Below are 18,245 nucleotides of genomic sequence, written 5' to 3'. Positions count from 1 at the left end.
TTCCCCCATTGAGGCCACGTCTCCACCGAGGCCACGCCCCCATTGAAGTCACGCTCCTGATAGGGCTCCGCCCCATTGAGGCCACGCCCCGATGAGACCACTCTCCCCATTGAAGTCCCGTCCCTGTGTGAAGCCCCGCCCACGCTGAGACTCCGCCCCCACTGAGGCCACGCCCCCGATGATACTCCCCTCGCTTAAGCCACGCCCTCGCTTAGGCCACGCCCCCATTGAGGCCACGCCCCCGAGCACCTGGGGTCACCTGCAGACCCTCTCCGGAGGTGTCACAGCCCAGGGGACCCCCGGGGTCACTGCAGACCCTCCCCGGGGGTGTCACAGCCCAGGGGACCCCCGGGGTCACTGCAGACCCTCCCTGGGGGTGTCACAGCCCAGGGGACCCCCGGGGTCACTGCAGACCCTCCCTGGGGGTGTCACAGCCCAGGGGACCCCCGGGGTCACTGCAGACCCTCCCCGGAGGTGTCACAGCCCAGGGGGATCCCGGGGCTCGCTCTGCTCGGGGCTGAGCAGCCCCAGCTCACTCAGCCTGGCCCCAGCAGAGACTCTCTAGCCCTGCAGCATCACAGGGAGCTCTTGGGCTGTCCCCAGCCTGTCCCTGTCCCTCCTGTCCTGGGGAGCTGGACCTATGGGGTGTCGAGGACCCGGCAAAGGTGCGTTGGTGGCTCATGGTCAGCTCAGTGTCTCCCAGGACCCCCTGGAGCCTTTTTTGCGGGGTGAAGCCGCCTTTCCCCTGTCAGTGCCATCTGTGACCGTGCTGAGAGTGCTCTGCCTGCCCTCCAGCTCCTTTCCCGTCCTTCCCGAGCTCGGATGGGCTCCCAGGGTGGGTTGTGCCATCACCTGTGCAGGGACAAGAGGTGAGGCTGAGCCCTGTCCCTGAAGAGTTTTTCCAGTGAAAGCAGCGCCCTTTACACACAACTCCCCTGTATCTGCCTGGAGATCTATCACTGCCCCACAGAGATCCCCCAGTGCCCCACAGAGATCCCCCACTGCCCTACAGAGATCCCCCACTGCCCTACAGAGATCCATCCCTGCCCTACAGAGATCCCCCACTGTCCTACAGAGATCCCCCAGTGCCCTACAGAGATCCCCCAGTGCCCTACAGAGATCCCCCACTGCCCTACAGAGATCCATCCCTGCCCTACAGAGATCCATCCCTGCCCTACAGAGATCCCCCACTGTCCTACAGAGATCCCCCAGTGCCCTACAGAGATCCCCCAGTGCCCTACAGAGATCCATCCCTGTCCTACAGAGATCCCCCAGTGCCCTACAGAGATCCATCCCTGCCCTACAGAGATCCCCCACTGCCCTACAGAGATCCCCCAGTGCCCTACAGAGATCCATCCCTGCCCTACAGAGATCCCCCACTGCCCTACAGAGATCCCCCAGTGCCCTACAGAGATCCATCCCTGCCCTACAGAGATCCCCCACTGCCCTACAGAGATCCCCCAGTGCCCTACAGAGATCCATCCCTGCCCTACAGAGATCCCCCACTGCCCTACAGAGATCCCCCACTGCCCTACAGAGATCCATCCCTGCCCTACAGAGATCCATCCCTGCCCTACAGAGATCCCCCAGTGCCCTACAGAGATCCATCCCTGCCCTACAGAGATCCATCCCTGCCCTACAGAGATCCCCCAGTGCCCTACAGAGATCCCCCACTGCCCTACAGAGATCCATCCCTGCCCTACAGAGATCCCCCACTGTCCTACAGAGATCCCCCAGTGCCCTACAGAGATCCCCCACTGCCCTACAGAGATCCCCCAGTGCCCTACAGAGATCCATCCCTGTCCTACAGAGATCCCCCAGTGCCCTACAGAGATCCCCCAGTGCCCTACAGAGATCCATCCCTGCCCTACAGAGATCCCCCAGTGCCCTACAGAGATCCCCCAGTGCCCTACAGAGATCCCCCAGTGCCCTACAGAGATCCCCCAGTGCCCTACAGAGATCCATCCCTGCCCTACAGAGATCCCCCAGTGCCCTACAGAGATCCCCAGTGCCCTACAGAGATCCATCCCTGCCCTACAGAGATCCCCCAGTGCCCTACAGAGATCCCCAGTGCCCTACAGAGATCCCCCACACCAGCCGAGCATCCTCTGCCCCCCCGGGACGCCCCCGCTCCCCAGCCCGGGGGTGGAGTCACGGCAGGGGCGGGGGCGGAGGCACGGCAGGGGCGGTCCCGGTGGTGCCGGTGGTGCCGGTGCTCCCGGGATGGAGCCCACGAGCGGCACCGAGAGCGCCCGCCTGGTCAGCCCGAGGGGCGGCCGAGCCGACGGCAGCCTGCGCCTCAAGAGGTACCGGCGGAACCGGGAACCATCGCCTCGGCATCTCTGACATCCCATCCCGGCACCACTGGCATCCCATCCCCGGCACCCATCGCCCTAAAATCCCGTCCCGGCATCTCTGACATCCCATCCCGGCATCTCTGGCATCTCATCACCGGTACCCATCGCCCTAAAATCCCATCACCCCGGCACCCATCGCTCTGGAATTCCATTACCGGCACCCATCACCTCTGGCATCCCGTCACTGGTACCCATCGCCCTGGCATCCCATTCCCGGCACCTCTGGCATCCCATCCCCAGCACCCATCGCCCTAAAATCCCATCACCCCAGCACCCATCACCCCTGCATCCCATCCCGGCAGCTCTGGCATCCCATCACTGGTACCCACCGCCCTAAAATCCCATCACTGGTACCCACCGCCCTAAAATCCCATCACTGGTACCCACCGCCCTAAAATCCCATCCCGGCATCTCTGGAATCCCATCACCGGCACCCATCGCCCCAGCATCCATCACCGGCACCTCTGGCATCCTGTCGCCGGTACCCATCGCCCCGGCATCCCATCACCAGCATCCATCACCCTAGAATCCCATCCCCGGTACCTCCGGCATCCCATCCCGGCATCCCTGGTATCACATCCCGGCACCCATCACCCTAAAATCCCATCACCCCGGCACCCAGCGTTCTAGAATCCTATCCCGGCACCCCTGGCATCCCATCACCGGTACCCATCGCCCTGGAATCCCACCACCCCACCACAACTCCATCCCCGGCACCGACGGCATTTCCACCCCCGGCACTTCCATCACCACCGTCCCGACAGCCCCATCACCGGCACCTCCAGCATCCCCATTACCCCCCGGCACCTCCACCATCGCACCCCCATCCCACCCCCGGCCCCCCATCCCATCCCCGGCCCCCCATCCCACCCCCGCCCCCCCATCCCATCCCCGGCCCCCCATCCCACCCCCGGCCCCCCCATCCCATCCCCGGCCCCCTCATCCCACCCCCGGCCCCCTCATCCCACCCCCGGCCCCCCCATCCCACCCCCGGCCCCCCATCCCACCCCCGGCCCCCCATCCCCTCCCAGACCCCCCGGCAATTCCCCGCCCGGCCAGCTCCGCTCTCCCCCGCCTCTGCAATCCATCCTGGCTCCTCCCGCCCCTGGTGCTCGCCCCTCGCCCCTCGCCCCCTCAGCCCCTCCGGCAGCCGCCAAGCCCCCGGCCCGTCGCGCCGCCCCGTTTTCCCACCCCCGGTACCCCCGGCACGTCCGTCCCCGTCCGCCCCCGCGCCTTCCTCCATCCGGCACGGACACCGGCGGCTCCGCAGTCCCCGCGCAGCCCCGAGCGGCGCCGCCGGCACCGCCACATCGCCACCGGCACCGGCACATCGCCTCCGGCACCGTCACATCGCCACCGGCACCGGCACATCGCCTCCGGCACCGTCACATCGCCACCGGCACCGGCACATCGCCTCCGGCACCGGCACATCGCCTCCGGCACGTTCACGGTGCCACCGGCAGCTTCGCCCGGGCGGAACCGGCGCCGCCGTGCGGCACACTCGCTCCCCCCCTCGGGTGTCTGTCCTGTGCCTCTGGGAGCCCAAACATCACCCACACACACTGTACCATCCGTCCGTCCGTCCGTCCGTCCATCCCTCCATCCCTCCCTCCATTCATCCCTCCATCCCTCCCTCCATCCATCCATCCATCCCTCCATCCATCCCTCCATCCATCCATCCATCCCTCCATCCATCCATCCATCCATCCCTCCATCCATCCATCCGTCCATCCATCCATCCCTCCATCCATCCATCCCTCATCCATCCATCCATCCCTCCATCCATCCATCCCTCCATCCATCCCTCCATCCATCCATCCATCCATCCATCCATCCATCCCTCCATCCATCCATCCATCCCTCCATCCATCCATCCATCCATCCCTCCATCCATCCGTCCATCCATCCATCCATCCATCCATCCATCCATCCATCCATCCATCTCTCCATCCATCCATCCATCCCTCCCTCCATCCCTCCATCCATCCCTCCCTCCATCCCTCCATCCATCCCTCCATCCATCCCTCCCTCCATCCCTCCATCCATCCATCCATCCATCCATCCATCCATCCATCCATCCATCCATCCATCCATCCCTCCCTCCATCCCTCCATCCATCCATCCATCCCTCCATCCATCCATCCCTCCATCCATCCATCCATCCCTCCATCCATCCATCCCTCCATCCATCCCTCCCTCCATCCCTCCCTCCATCCATCCATCCATCCCTCCATCCATCCATCCCTCCATCCATCCATCCATCCATCCATCCATCCATCCATCCATCCATCCATCCATCCCCCGCCCACACCAGTACCGTCCATCCACCAGTCCCCGTTCCCGCACTGCTGCTCCTCCTGCTGCGACGGGTTCCACCGACTGTCTGGCTGTGTATCACTGGTGGTATCAGGACCCTGGGGGGCTCTGGGCACTGACCCCCCGCCCCCAGTCTCTTCACAGGCTCTCAAGACCCTCCAGCACCGGCTCCAGACCCCCGGTGCCGCTGCAGCCCGGGGAGCCCCAGGCCGGGGCAGGGCAGGCTCCAGGCCCGCCGGCAGCTGAGCATCGCCTGCGCCGTCTGCTGCCTCTTCATGGTCGGGGAGGTGATCGGTGAGGGTGGCTGAGGGGGCCGGGCTGGGCTGGGGGCTGCGGGGGGCTCGGTGCCAGCCGCTCTGTGCCCACAGGGGGGTACCTGGCACACAGCCTGGCCATCATGACAGACGCAGCTCACCTGCTGACCGACGTGGGCAGCATGTCCGTCAGCCTCTTCTCCCTCTGGGTGTCCAACCGCCCACCCACCAAGGCCATGACCTTTGGCTGGCACCGCTCAGGTGAGCCCAGGGGGACATCCAAGGGACCCCCTGGGCCGGGCTGGGTGGTGCTGATGGGTCTCATCCCACAGAGACACTGGGTGCTCTGGCCTCTGTCCTGTCCATCTGGGTTGTGACCGCAGCCCTTGTTTACCTGGCGGCTGCTCGCATCATCAGCAACGACTACGAGATCGAGGCCCGGGCCATGCTGGCCACGTCCGCCTGCGCTGTTGGCGTCAATCTGGTGTATGTCCTGTGCTCCTGGGTCACCACCAGCCTGAGTCCTGCCCCACCGATGTCCCTGGAACCCCAGCTGTGCCCCCAGGTCACTTTGTGTCCCTGTGCATCAGCCTTGTGTCCCCAGGTGCTGCCTCCTCCCCTTTCCCCATCCCTCGTATGCTCAGGGGTTCCAGTCCATGTGCCCACATCTCCACACCCCACATTCCCTGGTCCCCAAACAGCACCTCCCAAGCCCTGACACGAGCCCCAGGACCAAACTCCTGCCCTGTTCCTCCACACCTTCCAGCCCCACTCCTCCCACCATCCCAAGACCCAGGTGTGACTGCCCGTGTGCCCCCTTTGCCCAAGCAGGGCCAGCAGGGCCCCCATGCCCTGTCAGTGGCACTGAGCTTTCTCTACTCCTCCCAGCATGGCCTACATCCTGCACCAGTCCCCTGCTGGCCACGGCCATGTCACAGGGGCCTACGAGCAGCTGGAGAGCTCCGTGTCCTGCCAGCCCAGCCCCCTGCCCGGCAGCACCAGTGTCAGGGCAGCCTTTGTCCATGTGGTGGGTGACCTGCTGCAGAGCCTCAGCGTCCTGGTGGCTGCCACCATCATCTACTTCAAGGTGCCCAGGCTGGACTGCCCCAGTGCTGCCTGTGGGGACAGGACAGCTCTCCCAGCCCCAGACAGGGTGGGCTGTGCCCCCAGCCTCACAGAGACCCCGCTCTCTGCAGCCCCAGTGCAAGATCGCAGACCCCATCAGCACCCTCTTCTTCTCGGTCTTCGTCCTTGGCTCCACCATCACCATCCTCAGAGACGTCTTCAGGGTCCTCATGGAAGGTGAGCAGTGAGTGAGAGGGGTGTGAGGCCACAGGTGCAGGGTGAGCACAGGAGCTCCTGGAGCTGCATCTGCCAGAGGACTTTGCCCATGAGGGAGGCAGCTCACCTCCTCTGTCTTTCCCTTGCCCCACCTGAATCCCCCCAGTCAGTCCCTAATCTCCACCCCAGCCAAGGTGAGGCCACCGTGCCCTGCCTGGTTCCCCTGGGGAAACCCCCCAGCCCCAGTGGCTTCCTCTGGGAGCCCTCCCCGAGGTGGGTGCTGTGGCTGGGGCCCAAGGGTGGCCCCTGTCACTGGTGGTGCTGCAGGGACACCACGGGGCCTGGAGTTTGATGTGGTGAAGGAGGAGCTGCTGGGGGCCAGCGGCGTGCGGGGTGTCCACGACCTGCACCTCTGGGCGCTGACACTGAGCCACCCTGTGGTGTCAGTGCACGTGGTCGTGGGTGAGTGACCTGCACGGGGCATGGCCAGGGTGGGGGGGCCCCTGGCTGTGCCAGGAACGAGCCCCTGCCTTGCTGCCCCCAGACGCCGGTGCTGACACCGAGATGGTGCTGCAGGAGGTCACTGCCCGGCTCCAGAGCAGGTTTGGCTTTGCCTTGTGCACGGTGCAGGTGGAGCAGCACCGGGAGGAGACAGCAGGGTGTCCCCACTGCCAGGACCCCCGAACCTGAGACCCCCTTCTGCTGCCACACTGGGCCAGACGTGGCCCTGGCCCCAGCTCCTTGTGCCAGAGCAGGGCAGTGCTTGAGATTCCATCCCCCCCTCCACCCACCCCAGTGCTGTGGAGTCCTGGGGTGGGACAGTGACCCCAGTGTGGTGTCCTGGGGGGGACAGACACACGGCCTGGCCTGTGGAGCACAGGGGCTCCCTGGGATCTTCTGCTCCCTGCTGTGCCACAGCTCTCGAGGAGGTGGAATCCTGCCCCTTCCAGTCCCCAGGGAGCCTGTCTGTCCTGGCAGGAAGGGACATCCCCCATGGGGGACCTCAGGCCTGGCCTTGGCTCCAGCCCCCCACGCTGTTGCCTGGGCTCCATCTGAATCCTGCCGTGCCTGGGCTTGATCCATTCCCTCTGCTGAGCTGTGCCTGTGCCCCTGGTGTCCATCTGTCCATCTGTGCCAGCAGCGGTGCCAGCGCTGCCAATAAATGTGTTGGAGCAGCAGCAGCAGCAGTGCAGCAGCCAGAGGGACACGGGGAGGGAACGGGTGGAGTTGGGGGTGGGCCCCTACAGACACAGCCACGTCCCCCCCTGCCAGCACCACCACGGCCATAAAAAACCAACCACGTTTATTCTGCACAGCTGAATACAAGCTCAATGTGAGCGACTCCACGGCCCCCAGCCCCCTCCCCGCCCCGGGGGGGCACAGTGGGGATGGAGGAGAGCACAAGCACAGCTCCACGCTGATGAAGCTCATGGGCACTTCTATGGGGTCAGACCCACAACTCAGCCCTGGGACACTCACAGGTCCCACCAGCCCTGCCCAGCTCAGACCCAACAGCACAGACAGACCCCTCCAGGCCCAGAGGATGAGGACAAGTGTCCAGAGCATCCCAGGGAATGGCTGGGAGCAGCTGTCCCTCCTGCAGCAGACACCCATCAGGAAAGCAATGCTGAGAGGGCTCACAGCCCCACGCCAGCTCAGCTGGCCCCAGCCCAGGGTGAGCACCTGGCAGCAGCACGATGAGGGACTGACCCCCTACTCCTTGGGCAGAGGGGAGCGCTCAGGGGGGCCAGGGCTGCTGGATGTGTCCCCATAGAGGACGCTGAAGCGGGCCTGGCACTCTGGGAGCAGCTGGAGGCCCACAGCAGAGGCCAGCCCTGCCAGGCAGTGTGCCCGCACAATGCCCGCCTGCCCGCCCGACACCAGCCACCCCTGCGAGTCCAGGTTGGGGCTGAAGCGCACCTGGGGGAACAGAGGAGCTCGTGAGGGAGGGGCTGGGGGCTGGGACTGTGTCCCCCAAAATGGGAACAGAGGAGTTTGTGAGGGAGGGGCTGGAGTGCTGGGATTGTGTCCCCCAAAGTGGGAACAGAGGAGCTCATGAGGGAGGGGCTGGGTGCTGGGACTGTGTGTCCCAAAGTGGGAACAGAGGAGCTCATGAGGGAGGGCTGGGTGCTGGGATTGTGTCCCCAGAGTGGGAATAGAGGAGCTCATGAAGGAGGGCTGGGTGCTGGGATTGTGTCCCCAGAGTGGGAATAGAGGAGCTCATGAAGGAGGGGCTGGGTGCTGGGATTGTGTCCCCAGAATGGGAATAGAGGAGCTTGTGAGGGAGGGGCTGGGTGCTGGGATTGTGTGTCCCAGAGTGGGAATAGAGGAGCTCACGAGGGAGCACTGGCTCTCTGTCCCCCAGAGCACAGCCATCTGTGCAGCACCGGGGCTCAGCCTGCCCCACTCACCCTGTGCAGGGCCTCCAGCTGCAGGCGGTCCAGGCTCAGCTCTGCCTTCAGCTCCTGCCTGTGCATGCGGCGCATGGGCTCCCGGCTGGGGAAGTTCTGGAAGCTGCGCTGGGAAGCGATGGCACCACCTTGGGCTGGGGGCATCGTGTGCACCACCATCTCAGCCCTGCCCCAAGGCCCCAGCAGCATCTCCTGGCCCTGCCACCACCCCCACTGCCCAGCCACAGCTCCACTCATGGGTCAGACCCTGGCTGCCCCCTGTCCTCTCCCCTACCAGGTCCGTGTCCTGGAATCTGATGTAGCTCCTGGCCACCATCTCGCTGTAGCGGTGGGTCCTGGGCAGGGCTTGCTCGGTGCCCTGGGGCCCGTCGGGGCTGCACGGCAGCAGGTCAGCTTTGTACACGGGCTGTGGGTGAGAGGGCTCAGGGCAGGGGGGACAGACACCCTGCTGCTCCTCTGCAGACAGGGACCAGCAGGATTGGGGTCCCCCTGCCAGCCCTGTGTGCCAGGCTGGGCCACCCAAGGGCAATGGTCTCTTACAAATCTGCGATCCAAGGAGCGTTTGACGTTGAGGGGGTTGACAGCCAGGTCAGGCAGCACCGCTGCCACCAGCTCCCCGGTGATGTCACCTGCAGCCACCGTGTTCAGCCAGTCCGAGCCAGAGATGCTCTGCAGGGACACAGGGCTGGAGGGCACGGGGTTCCCACCACCCCCAGCTGGGTGGGGTCACCCCACTATGCAAGCCCTGGGCCCCAGCTGGTGCTGACCTGGCCAGGAATGGCCCTGCACTGGCCCTTACCCACACGGTGCCCTTGCGAGGGGCCACGAAATAGGCCTTGAAGCCCAGGTAGCCGGCGTCGATGTAGTGGATCCCACAGGGCCCATACCTGTGGTGGAAGGGACAGAATGAGGCACGGGATGCCTGTCAGCAGGAATGTGAGAGCCCCAGGCACAGCCCGCCTCCCCACAGAACTGGCCTGGGGTGAGGGGGCTGTTCTTGCTCTAGCACCATGGCATAAATCAAGAGGCAGCTCAAGGCAGGCCAAGAACTCACTGAGACTCCAAATTCCTTTAGCAGCACACCTGTTGCCCAGTCCAGGGGTAGACCATCCCCTGGCCCACCCTGCCTCTGCCTTAGAGAGGATGTCACGCTGTACTGCTGTGGTGAGACCCAAAACAAGCAGAGTCTGTCCTTGCCATGGCACAGCTGGACAAGCCCCAGAGAAGGGGAAGACAGAGGAGACCCAGGGAAGTTGGAGCTGCTCTGGCAGCAGGACTGGCCCCAGCACTCACGAGGCGTAGCAGTTGTCCTGGGCCACAGTGATGCCGTTGTAGGGCAGCAGCCAGGCCACCTCGGTGCTCAGGAACCTCTTGATGCTGTTGACGGGCTCGTAGAGCCGCCGCAGGTCCCAGAACTTGATCTTGCGGTCGCTGCCGACCGTGACCAGGAAGTTGCTGAGGAGCAGGAAAAGGCAGCACTGAGAGCCCAGCGTGGAGCTGTGCCTGCCCCACTGCAGGGCCCAGGCAGCCCCAGCCTATTGCTATAACACAAAGACTGTTTACACACTTTCCTTCCAAGTCTCTCAGAACAATCTATATTGTTTTCATTCTTCTCGGTAAAGGACTTTTGGATTCACCACTGGGGTCAGAGAGGTGTTCCTCCCAATGACCAAATCCCAGATACTATATAAACCCTAAATCATAATAAACTGCCTTCTTTTCCCTGCTTCTACCTGACGGGTGAGTGTGGCTCTTTTCATGTCCATAATTGCAACACCAGCCTTGCAGTGGCTCAACTGCCCTCACCCTGGAAAGCCCAACCCAACCCCTCTGGGGCTGCAGAGCCCCAAGTGTCATCAGCACCAAGCCCTTCTTGATAAAAGAGCTTCTCCTGCAGGAGGAAGCTCCTCTCCTGGCAGGATCTGTGCCTGCTCCTGCCCTCACCTGTCGGCTTTGCACCACTCAACGCTCCGGACTGCGTGGTCGTGGGCCAGAAAGCACCTGAAAGGGTAGAGCTTGAGGGAGGCGTCAGGCTGGTGCACACACTGCAGCAGGGATTTGGTGAGCAGGTTCCACACCGCCACGGTGCCTGTGGAAAGACTCGTGTCCATGAGGCACTGCCAACGGTGCAGCTGCTTCAGTGGGGCACCAGCAGAGGCACGGGCAGGGCTGCAGGAGATGCAGAACACAGCAGACAGGGCTGGGGCTGAGAGAGGGACAGGATGGTGGCAGGACACAGCAGTAGCAGCACAGGCAGGGCCACGGGCCAGGCTGGAGCTGGGGCTGAGAGAGGGACAGGATGGTGGCAGGACACAGCAGCAGCAGCACAGGCAGGGCCACGGGCCAGGCTGGAGCTGGGGCTCTGAGCAGACAGCATGGTAACAGGTCCTGGCAACACAGCACAAAGCTGCAGCAGAAAATTCCACCCAGACAATTAAACAGATGTGGATAAGCCCAGAGCCACAGACAAAGACTAGCCTGGAGGTATGTCAGAATAACACCAGCCAGCCCAGAGAAGCCTTGCCCTGACCCAAGGGGCTGGGCAGAGGTTCCAGCACCAGCTGAGGCTGAGCACTCAGCTCAGTGTCTCTGCCAGGGTGAGGGCTGTTTCTTGAATGCAGCCACACACAGACTCACCGTCATAAAACCCTGCTGCCAGGTGATGGTGGGGCTTGGAAGGCATCCAGGAGAGACTGAAGCACTGTCCACACTCAGAGGCATTACCTGCCTGGACGGAGCCCACCTGAAGCGTGGCGATACACTGCACCTGGGGGGCCAAGGAAGAGCCATGGGTCACAGCCATCCATGCCCCAAGGGTGGGAGCTCCCTGGGGTGGGAGCACAGCACTGCTCTGCCCCTCCAACACTCTGCAGGTGCCTCGGCTCCCCAAGATCTGCCACCTGCACTGGCTGGGGGGGCTCACTGGGTGCCGGCCCTGACAGGGAGCACCGTGGTGGGGAACACTGACCTTGCAGATAAGGTGCTTGTGGAGGGACCCATCTAGAAAAAGAGCAGAAGGGGGTCAGGGGGACAGCATTGGCTGTGCCAGGAGCTCCCTGCCTGGAGCCTGGATTGCAGCTCCTTGTGGCCCTGGCCAGGGCTCCCAGTCCCTGTCCCACCATTTTCCCCAGGGCAGTGTTCCCAGCACATGGAGGGGCAAACTGGTGGTGGCAGGATCCTCAGGAGCCAGGCCTGCTTGTGCCTGGGAGGAAACAGCCCCTGAAATGTGCTGCCTCACCATGGCCAGCACCAAAGCCAAGGTGCTGCAGTGACACACGGGGCCAGCCCTGACTTTGACCACCCCAGCAAGGCAGAGAGCAGCTGTGCAGGGTTATCTGCTCCAAGGCTGACAGGACTGGAGCAGCCAGCAGCACTCCTGGGGAGGACAGGCTGCAGAGATTCTACACCCAACAGCTCAGGGCAGGACACCCACAGGACCACCATGCACCAGAGAATGTCTATCAGAGAATCCCCCTCACCAGGAACACCCCAAACATGAATGCTGTGTGCACCCACATCCCTCAGGCCTGGGATGCCTAACCCCCAGTGTGGGGCTGTCCTCCAGCACGGTGAGCACCAGACAGGCACGTCACAGCCTGGAGAGTGGCAGCCATGAGTGGAGATATGGAGAAGCTGTACATCTTCCCTGGCACAGCTGGGATGCAGGATGGAGACTCTGTCAGACAGGAGCACAGGGATGAGGGTCCCCAGTGCCCCAGGGACAGCCAGCACAGCCACAGCTCTTTGGGAGCTCCCAGTAGGGCCTGCCACCACAGCCTGGCACTGATCCTGAGCCAGAAAACAGCTCTCCATCCCAGCTGTGAGACGCAGTGACCGCGTGTGCAGCCGCAGCGAATGATGTGCCGGGCTCCAGTCAGACAGGAGCTGGCTGAGCCCCCTCACAGGGACCGGGGGGGGCTGCAGCAGCAGCACAGCTCCCTGCAGCCAGCACAGGCACAGACAGCATGCAGAGGGGGGCTGGGAGCCGTGGCTGGGCACAGGGAGCCCATTTCCCACTGTCAGCACGGCCACGGCTGAGCGGGCGCCGCCGGCACGCACCGGCCATCAATCCTGCCTGGCTCTGTGCAGCCCATTACAGGCACCATTAGCCTGAGCTGGCCCAGCATTCCCTGTCCTGTCCTCACACACACGCCTTGGAGGGAGCAGCTCTGGCAGCAGGGAGATGGGAAAAGGCTGGAGGTATGTCACATCCCTCCCTGTGCTCTCCAGGGAAAGATGGAGGGGTTGAAAGCCTTCAGAAAAACTAAAATATATTAAGCCACGTAAAATATGAAGTTTAGATTTTAGTTTTAAGTAAGCACATTCTAAGTGCCTTAAGAATTTGTCAGCCCAAAGCCCACACCCTGCTATGGGCACAGTGATGCTGCTGAGAGCCCCCTCCCAGTGCCCAGCTTTTGGGGGCTGCCCAGGAGCTCCACCCCAGCCAGGCTGCTGCAGTGTCCCTCAGACGGAACCAAAGCTGTATTTTGCACATGGGCCTCTGCTCACACAGGCTGTGGGCAAGGCTGGAGCTCTTCTCCACTGAATTCCACGACGGAATTGTGGAAGCCGTTGGAAGCAAGGCTTCAGCACTGGGGCTTGGATGTCTGGGCACAAGAATACTCAAAGCAGGCCCCCAACACCCAAAAAAGCAGCTTTGGATCCCACACTGTTATCTGTGACAGATGCCAGGCTGGGGGCACCAGGGTCCCCCCACAGCAGGCTCCTGTGGACAGAGGTGCCCAGCCCCAGGGCTTGCAGTCCCACCCTGGCACAGGGGGAGAAGGGCCAGGACAGTCCCTGCTCAGTGGTGTGGCTCTTCCTACCTTTTACCTGTGTTGTCTTGGCGTGGTGCAGGGCCCCGGGGTGTGGCAAGGCATACACCACCACCCTGCCATCCGAGAAGGCAGCAGCCAGCAGGCCCAGCCGGCTCATCTCGGGGTGCTAGGGATGGACAGATGGGCTCAGACACGGGGACAGCTCTCAGGAGCTTTGGGGAACCCGAGGGAAGCACTTGAGCAGCACTCACCGTCCGGGCTGCGCTGGGGGGCTCCCAGGCCCCACTGGGGCAGAACTTCATGTCCCACACACAGCCATAGTCAGCAGCGATGGCATAGGCCAGCCTGGCTTTGCTGGGAGAGCTGTGGGGGGGAGTTTGGCCATGAGGATCGTGGCAGCTGATGCCCAGCAGCTCCAACACTCAACACTGGCACAGCTGGACACCAGCACAGCCTCACTGGGGTTCAGGTTGTGGCTGGTGGCTCTGGGAGAGGACAAGCCTCACCACCCACACAGCCACAAAGGGAAACAAGATCTAAGTAAACCCCAGCCCCAGCCACTCACCCCTGCCCCGTCTGCAGCACGCCCAGGCTCCAGAGCTGCAGGAGAGCAGGACCTGAGTGGAGCTCAGACACACTGTGAGTCTCCTCCATGCTCCTGTGGCAGGACACGGCCACGTACTGCGGGGCTGCGGAGCCCTCCGGGGTGGGGCACCAGTCCATGGCCCACACGGGGCCGCCCACGAAGAAAGAGACGTCCAGGCGCTCTGGGTGGGGCTGCAGAGAACTAAACCTGTTGGTGGGAGAAGGGTGAAGGCCTCTGCAGAGCCGGGGCAGGGGCTGGTGGGACCCCCAGGGCACAGCACAACCCAAGGGTGAGACCCCGGGGTAACCCCTGCTCCCAGACGGGAGGGGGGACAGCCTGACAGCCACTGGGGCTGGGGACAGCCTGACAGGAACCCTGCTGGGCCCGGGGACACCCCGTTACACACCTGTTTAACCTGTACAAAGCACCATCCTCCTTGATGCCCTCACGCTGGATGGAGAAGAGGGGAGACTGCTCCTCTGCTGGCAGGTACGGGGCAGCCTCGCTGTGTGGGGACAAGTGAGAGACCTCCCCACCCTTCACCCAAAGCCCCCCAGCACTGCCCTGTGCCCCAGCACCATCCCAGCCTCCACACAGCCTGTTCCTGCCCGTGTTGCTCCACAGCCAAATCCACGAGACCCCCAAAGCCCACAACAGATAGAGAGAGGGGTGTAAAAGCACAGGTTCCCCCAATCCCCTCGCTCACCCCAGACCCTGCTGGGACCTGCCCCACTTTTCCTTTGGCCCTGCTCCCACGGTACCTGTCAGAGAGACACGTCCACCTGTGTGCCACTGGGATCCAGTCAGGGAACTCCCACTGTGAGTGCTTCTGCTCCCTCCTGCAGGGCATGCCAGACCTCAGCCACAGCTCCATGGCGTGTCCAGCACCCCCTGCTCCCATCCCTTACCTGTATTCTGTGCCACAGCCCCTGCTGCTGCAGCACAGCCCCTGCCCTTTGCAACTGTGCCCCATCCCAGCAGAATTCTGACATTCCCCAAGGCATGCACTCCTTCCCCCTTGTACCCGTGCCAGGGGCGGTACCAGGACACACCCACTGCTCCCTGCAGCTCCCCCCGAGCCCCCCGAGCCCCCACTCACAGGCTGCAGGTAAGGCTGGAGCTCTTCTCCACTGGGGCCATGATGGAGTTGTGGAAGCCGTTGGGGGCGAGGCCTCGGCACTGGGGCTTGGATCTCTGGGCACAAGAGCAGACTCAGAGCAAGCCCTGAGCTCTGGGGGACCCGCCTGTGCCAAAGGGAACCACCACAGCCCCCAGAACAGAGCTCTGTGTGCCAACCTGCCACACTGGGCTAAAGAAAGACACTACAGCAACCTCCAGGAGGCCTTCAGGACCTGCCTCCTGCTCCAGTGCAGGCCCTGCTCCCTCTCCCAGAGGACCTGCCCCTGCTCCCATCCCCACTGGGCCTCACTGGGAGCTGCCACTGTCCTTGTGCCTCCCCCATGTCTCACCCTGCCCTGACATGAGGGACACCATGGGACAGCACAGGCATCTGGAGCTGTTGGACACAGACAAACAGGGCCCTGGGCAGAGCCCTGCCCTGACATCAGGGACACCATGGGACAGCACAGGCATCTGGAGCTGTTGGACACAGACAAACAGGGCCCTGGGCAGAGCCCTGCCCTCACCCCTGAGGCTGCTGCCCTCCCGCCGTGCCCTCGGGGTGGCTCCAGCTCTGCCTCCGATGCCTCACTGAGCATCGTGTCACTGCCTTCCTCCTCCTCCTCCTCCTCCTCCGCCTGCAGCGCCTCCTGCGGGGGCACGAAGTCGGCGTCCTGAGCCGGGTCATCGCTGTCTGTGCCCTCCTCCTCCTTCCTCCTGCGGCTGCGGCGTTTCCTGGGGGCGGGCTGGGGCGTGTCCAGGGCCGGGGCAGGGGGCTGGGACACCGGCATCAGCTCCTCGGCCAGCTCCTGCAGGTACAGCAGAGCCCTGCAACACCAGGGCAGCGCCTGGGGGTAAGCAGCAGGATGGCACAGGGGTGGGCCAGCCCTGCTTCCCTCCCTTCCCTTCCTTTCCTCCCTCCAGGACTCATGGTCTGGGCAGTGAAGCTGCTCCAGCTGTGCCACAAAGTCTCCTCCCTGCCCTGAACTCCCCTGGAGCTTGCCCTGCTACCACCAAAAAGCTCCTCCTGCTCTGTCAGGAACCAAGGAAATTCCAGCTGCTGCCCCCTGCCAGGGGCTCCTGGATCCAAACACACTCCCTGAAAGGATTGGTCTGTGAGGAGCCAGAACATCCCACCAAACACGGGATAAAGTCCTACAGGAAAGACCTCTGGGGACACAGAGATCACTGAATCATGGAATAGTTTGGACACTTTAAAGCTCATCCACTTCCAACCCCCTGCCATGGGCAAGGACACCTTCACCTAGGCCAGGGTGCTCCAAGGGCCATCAAACCTGGCCTTGAAAAATTCCAGGGATGGGGCAGCCACAGCCTGAAAAATTCCAGGGATGGGGCAGGCACAGCTTGAAAAATTCCAGGGATGGGGCAGGCACAGCCTTGAAAAATTCCAGGGATAGAGGAGCCACAGCTTCTCTGTGTCAGGGCCTCACCACTCTCAAAGGGAAGGATTTCCTCCCAATATCCCATCTAATTCTTGCAGTGCAAAGCCATTCCCCTGTGCTCTGACCCTACAGCTCCTTGTCCAAAGCCCCTCTCCAACTTTTGTGCTGCCCCTTTGGGCTCCAAAGTCTTCCTGGAGCCTCTTCTGATCCAGGCTGAGCATTCCCAGCTCTGCCAGGTGTCCCCAGAGCCCAGGTGTCCCCGGAGCCCAGGTGTCCCCGGAGCCCAGGTGTCCCCAGAGCTCAGGTGTCCCCGGAGCCCAGGTGTCCCCGGAGCCCAGGGGTCCCCAGAGCTCAGGTGTCCCCGGAGCCCAGGTGTCCCCGGAGCCCAGGTGTCCCCAGCTGTCACCACCACTTACACTTTGGCCGCCCTCCTCTTGGGCCGCCCGCCCCGAGGGCTCCCGTCTCCGTCCTGGCTGTTCCCCAGCCCCTTTTCCACCGGGATTTGCTGCGGGGTTTGGGAGAGCTCCAGCAGCAGCACCTCGGCCTTGCCCTTCCTGCCGCGCCTCCGCGGGGCCCCGTTGGCGGAGGCCTGGCCGGGGCTGCCCCGGGGCCGCGCCGGTTTATTCGGGGATGCGGCGGCGTCTCCTCCATCCTCACAGTCCGGGTTTCCCTCCCGCAGCTCTTCCCCTGCTCCAAAACACCGCAATGAGCACCGGAACGCGGCCAGACCCCGCTCCGCTAGGCCTCGCCGCGGCCTTCCCCGGTACATACGGAGCGCTGTGTGTTCGCCCTCCCGCTCCCCGCTGCGGCTCCGGCTCCGCCCGGCGGGGCCCGATCGCCGTCCCGGCCGCTCCCGGAGACTCCGCTGCCGGCAGGGCGGGCCTCGGGCGGCGCCTGAAGCCATCGGGGGCTCCGGGAGCCGCCAGCACCGAACCGGAACCGGGGACGGGCGCGGGGATGACGTCACAAGGACTCGACCACCGCAAGGCAGAAGCTGGAAGGGGCGGGGCTTGAGGAGAAGGGGCGTGGCCATGCAAATCAGACTGAAGAGCGGGGCGGGAGGGAAGGGAAGGGGAGAGGCGAGGGGGCGTGTCCATGCAAACGAGCCGCCCGCGCGGCATGCCGGGACACGGCCCGCACAGATCCCGCCGCCGTCCCGGCGTGTCCGCGGGCGCTGCGCGGGCCGGGCCGTGCGGGCCGGGCCGGAGCTCGGGGCCGGGGCGGTTGGGGGCCGCTGTCGGGGTGGCCGTGTGTTGTGGAGGCGTGGGGCGGGCGGGGTCGGGGGCGGGGGCCGGGCTGGGGCATACTTACCTGGCAGGGGAGACACCATAATCAGGCAGGTGGTTTTCCCAGGGCGAGGCTCATCCCTTGCACTCCGGGTGTGCTGACCCCTGCGATTTCCCCAAATGCGGGAAACTCGACTGCATAATTTGTGGTAGTGGGGGACTGCGTTCGCGCTCTCCCCTGGTTTGCTCTGGTTAAAAACAGATTTCAAAACCCAGAAATAATCAACTCAGGGATTCAGGGCATGACTCAGTGAGCATCAATACAATAACCAATAACATAACTTGTAGGAGGTGAGGCATTGATTTAGAAGAATTAAAGACTGTAGTAAAAATAGATAGTGCTGAGATAATGTAGCCGGGACTTCCCTTTTGCTAACAGAAGCCAGACTGAAGGAACTGATAAATCAGTGAAGGAACTGATAAATCAGGGAACCTGTCAAACCAGGCTTTTGCA

The 18,245-nt window shown here is 63.6% G+C and overlaps 2 protein-coding genes across 3 annotated transcripts; one reads left to right on the top strand and one right to left on the bottom strand.

Annotated features, from left to right (window-relative positions):
- Positions 1–2,223: 2,223 nt before the first annotated feature.
- SLC30A3 (solute carrier family 30 member 3) lies at positions 2,224–6,898 on the top strand (the record flags this gene model as incomplete). Its single annotated transcript, XM_083858528.1, has 8 exons — positions 2,224–2,306; positions 4,807–4,967; positions 5,042–5,188; positions 5,260–5,413; positions 5,816–6,014; positions 6,124–6,229; positions 6,536–6,670; positions 6,753–6,898. The coding sequence occupies 8 exons, from the start codon at positions 2,224–2,226 to the stop codon at positions 6,896–6,898; spliced, it is 1,131 nt and encodes a 376-aa protein (XP_083714654.1).
- Positions 6,899–7,512: 614 nt separating this feature from the next.
- GTF3C2 (general transcription factor IIIC subunit 2) lies at positions 7,513–17,409 on the bottom strand (the record flags this gene model as incomplete). 2 transcript variants are annotated; one of them, XM_083858365.1, is made up of 18 exons in its annotated part: positions 7,513–8,128; positions 8,620–8,727; positions 8,894–9,025; positions 9,160–9,288; positions 9,419–9,506; positions 9,913–10,074; positions 10,564–10,708; positions 11,257–11,386; positions 11,588–11,619; positions 13,446–13,563; positions 13,649–13,760; positions 13,963–14,190; positions 14,390–14,488; positions 14,745–14,822; positions 15,083–15,177; positions 15,630–15,930; positions 16,922–17,192; positions 17,277–17,409. In XM_083858365.1, 18 exons carry the CDS (start codon positions 17,407–17,409, stop codon positions 7,922–7,924), a joined length of 2,568 nt encoding a protein of 855 aa, XP_083714491.1. In that variant the 3' UTR covers positions 7,513–7,921. The 2 variants fall into 2 exon arrangements, with proteins under 2 accessions (XP_083714491.1, XP_083714492.1); XM_083858366.1 differs by lacking the exon at positions 7,513–8,128 and adding an exon at positions 8,229–8,449 and having other exon boundaries at positions 8,556–8,727.
- Positions 17,410–18,245: the final 836 nt, after the last annotated feature.

The sequence above is a fragment of the Zosterops lateralis genome (genome assembly GCF_965231275.1).
Source record: "Zosterops lateralis genome assembly, chromosome: 3".
NCBI lineage: Eukaryota > Metazoa > Chordata > Aves > Passeriformes > Zosteropidae > Zosterops > Zosterops lateralis.
The sequence above is the reverse complement of the archived record's forward strand: the minus strand, read 5'-3'. Positions and strand labels throughout refer to the sequence as shown.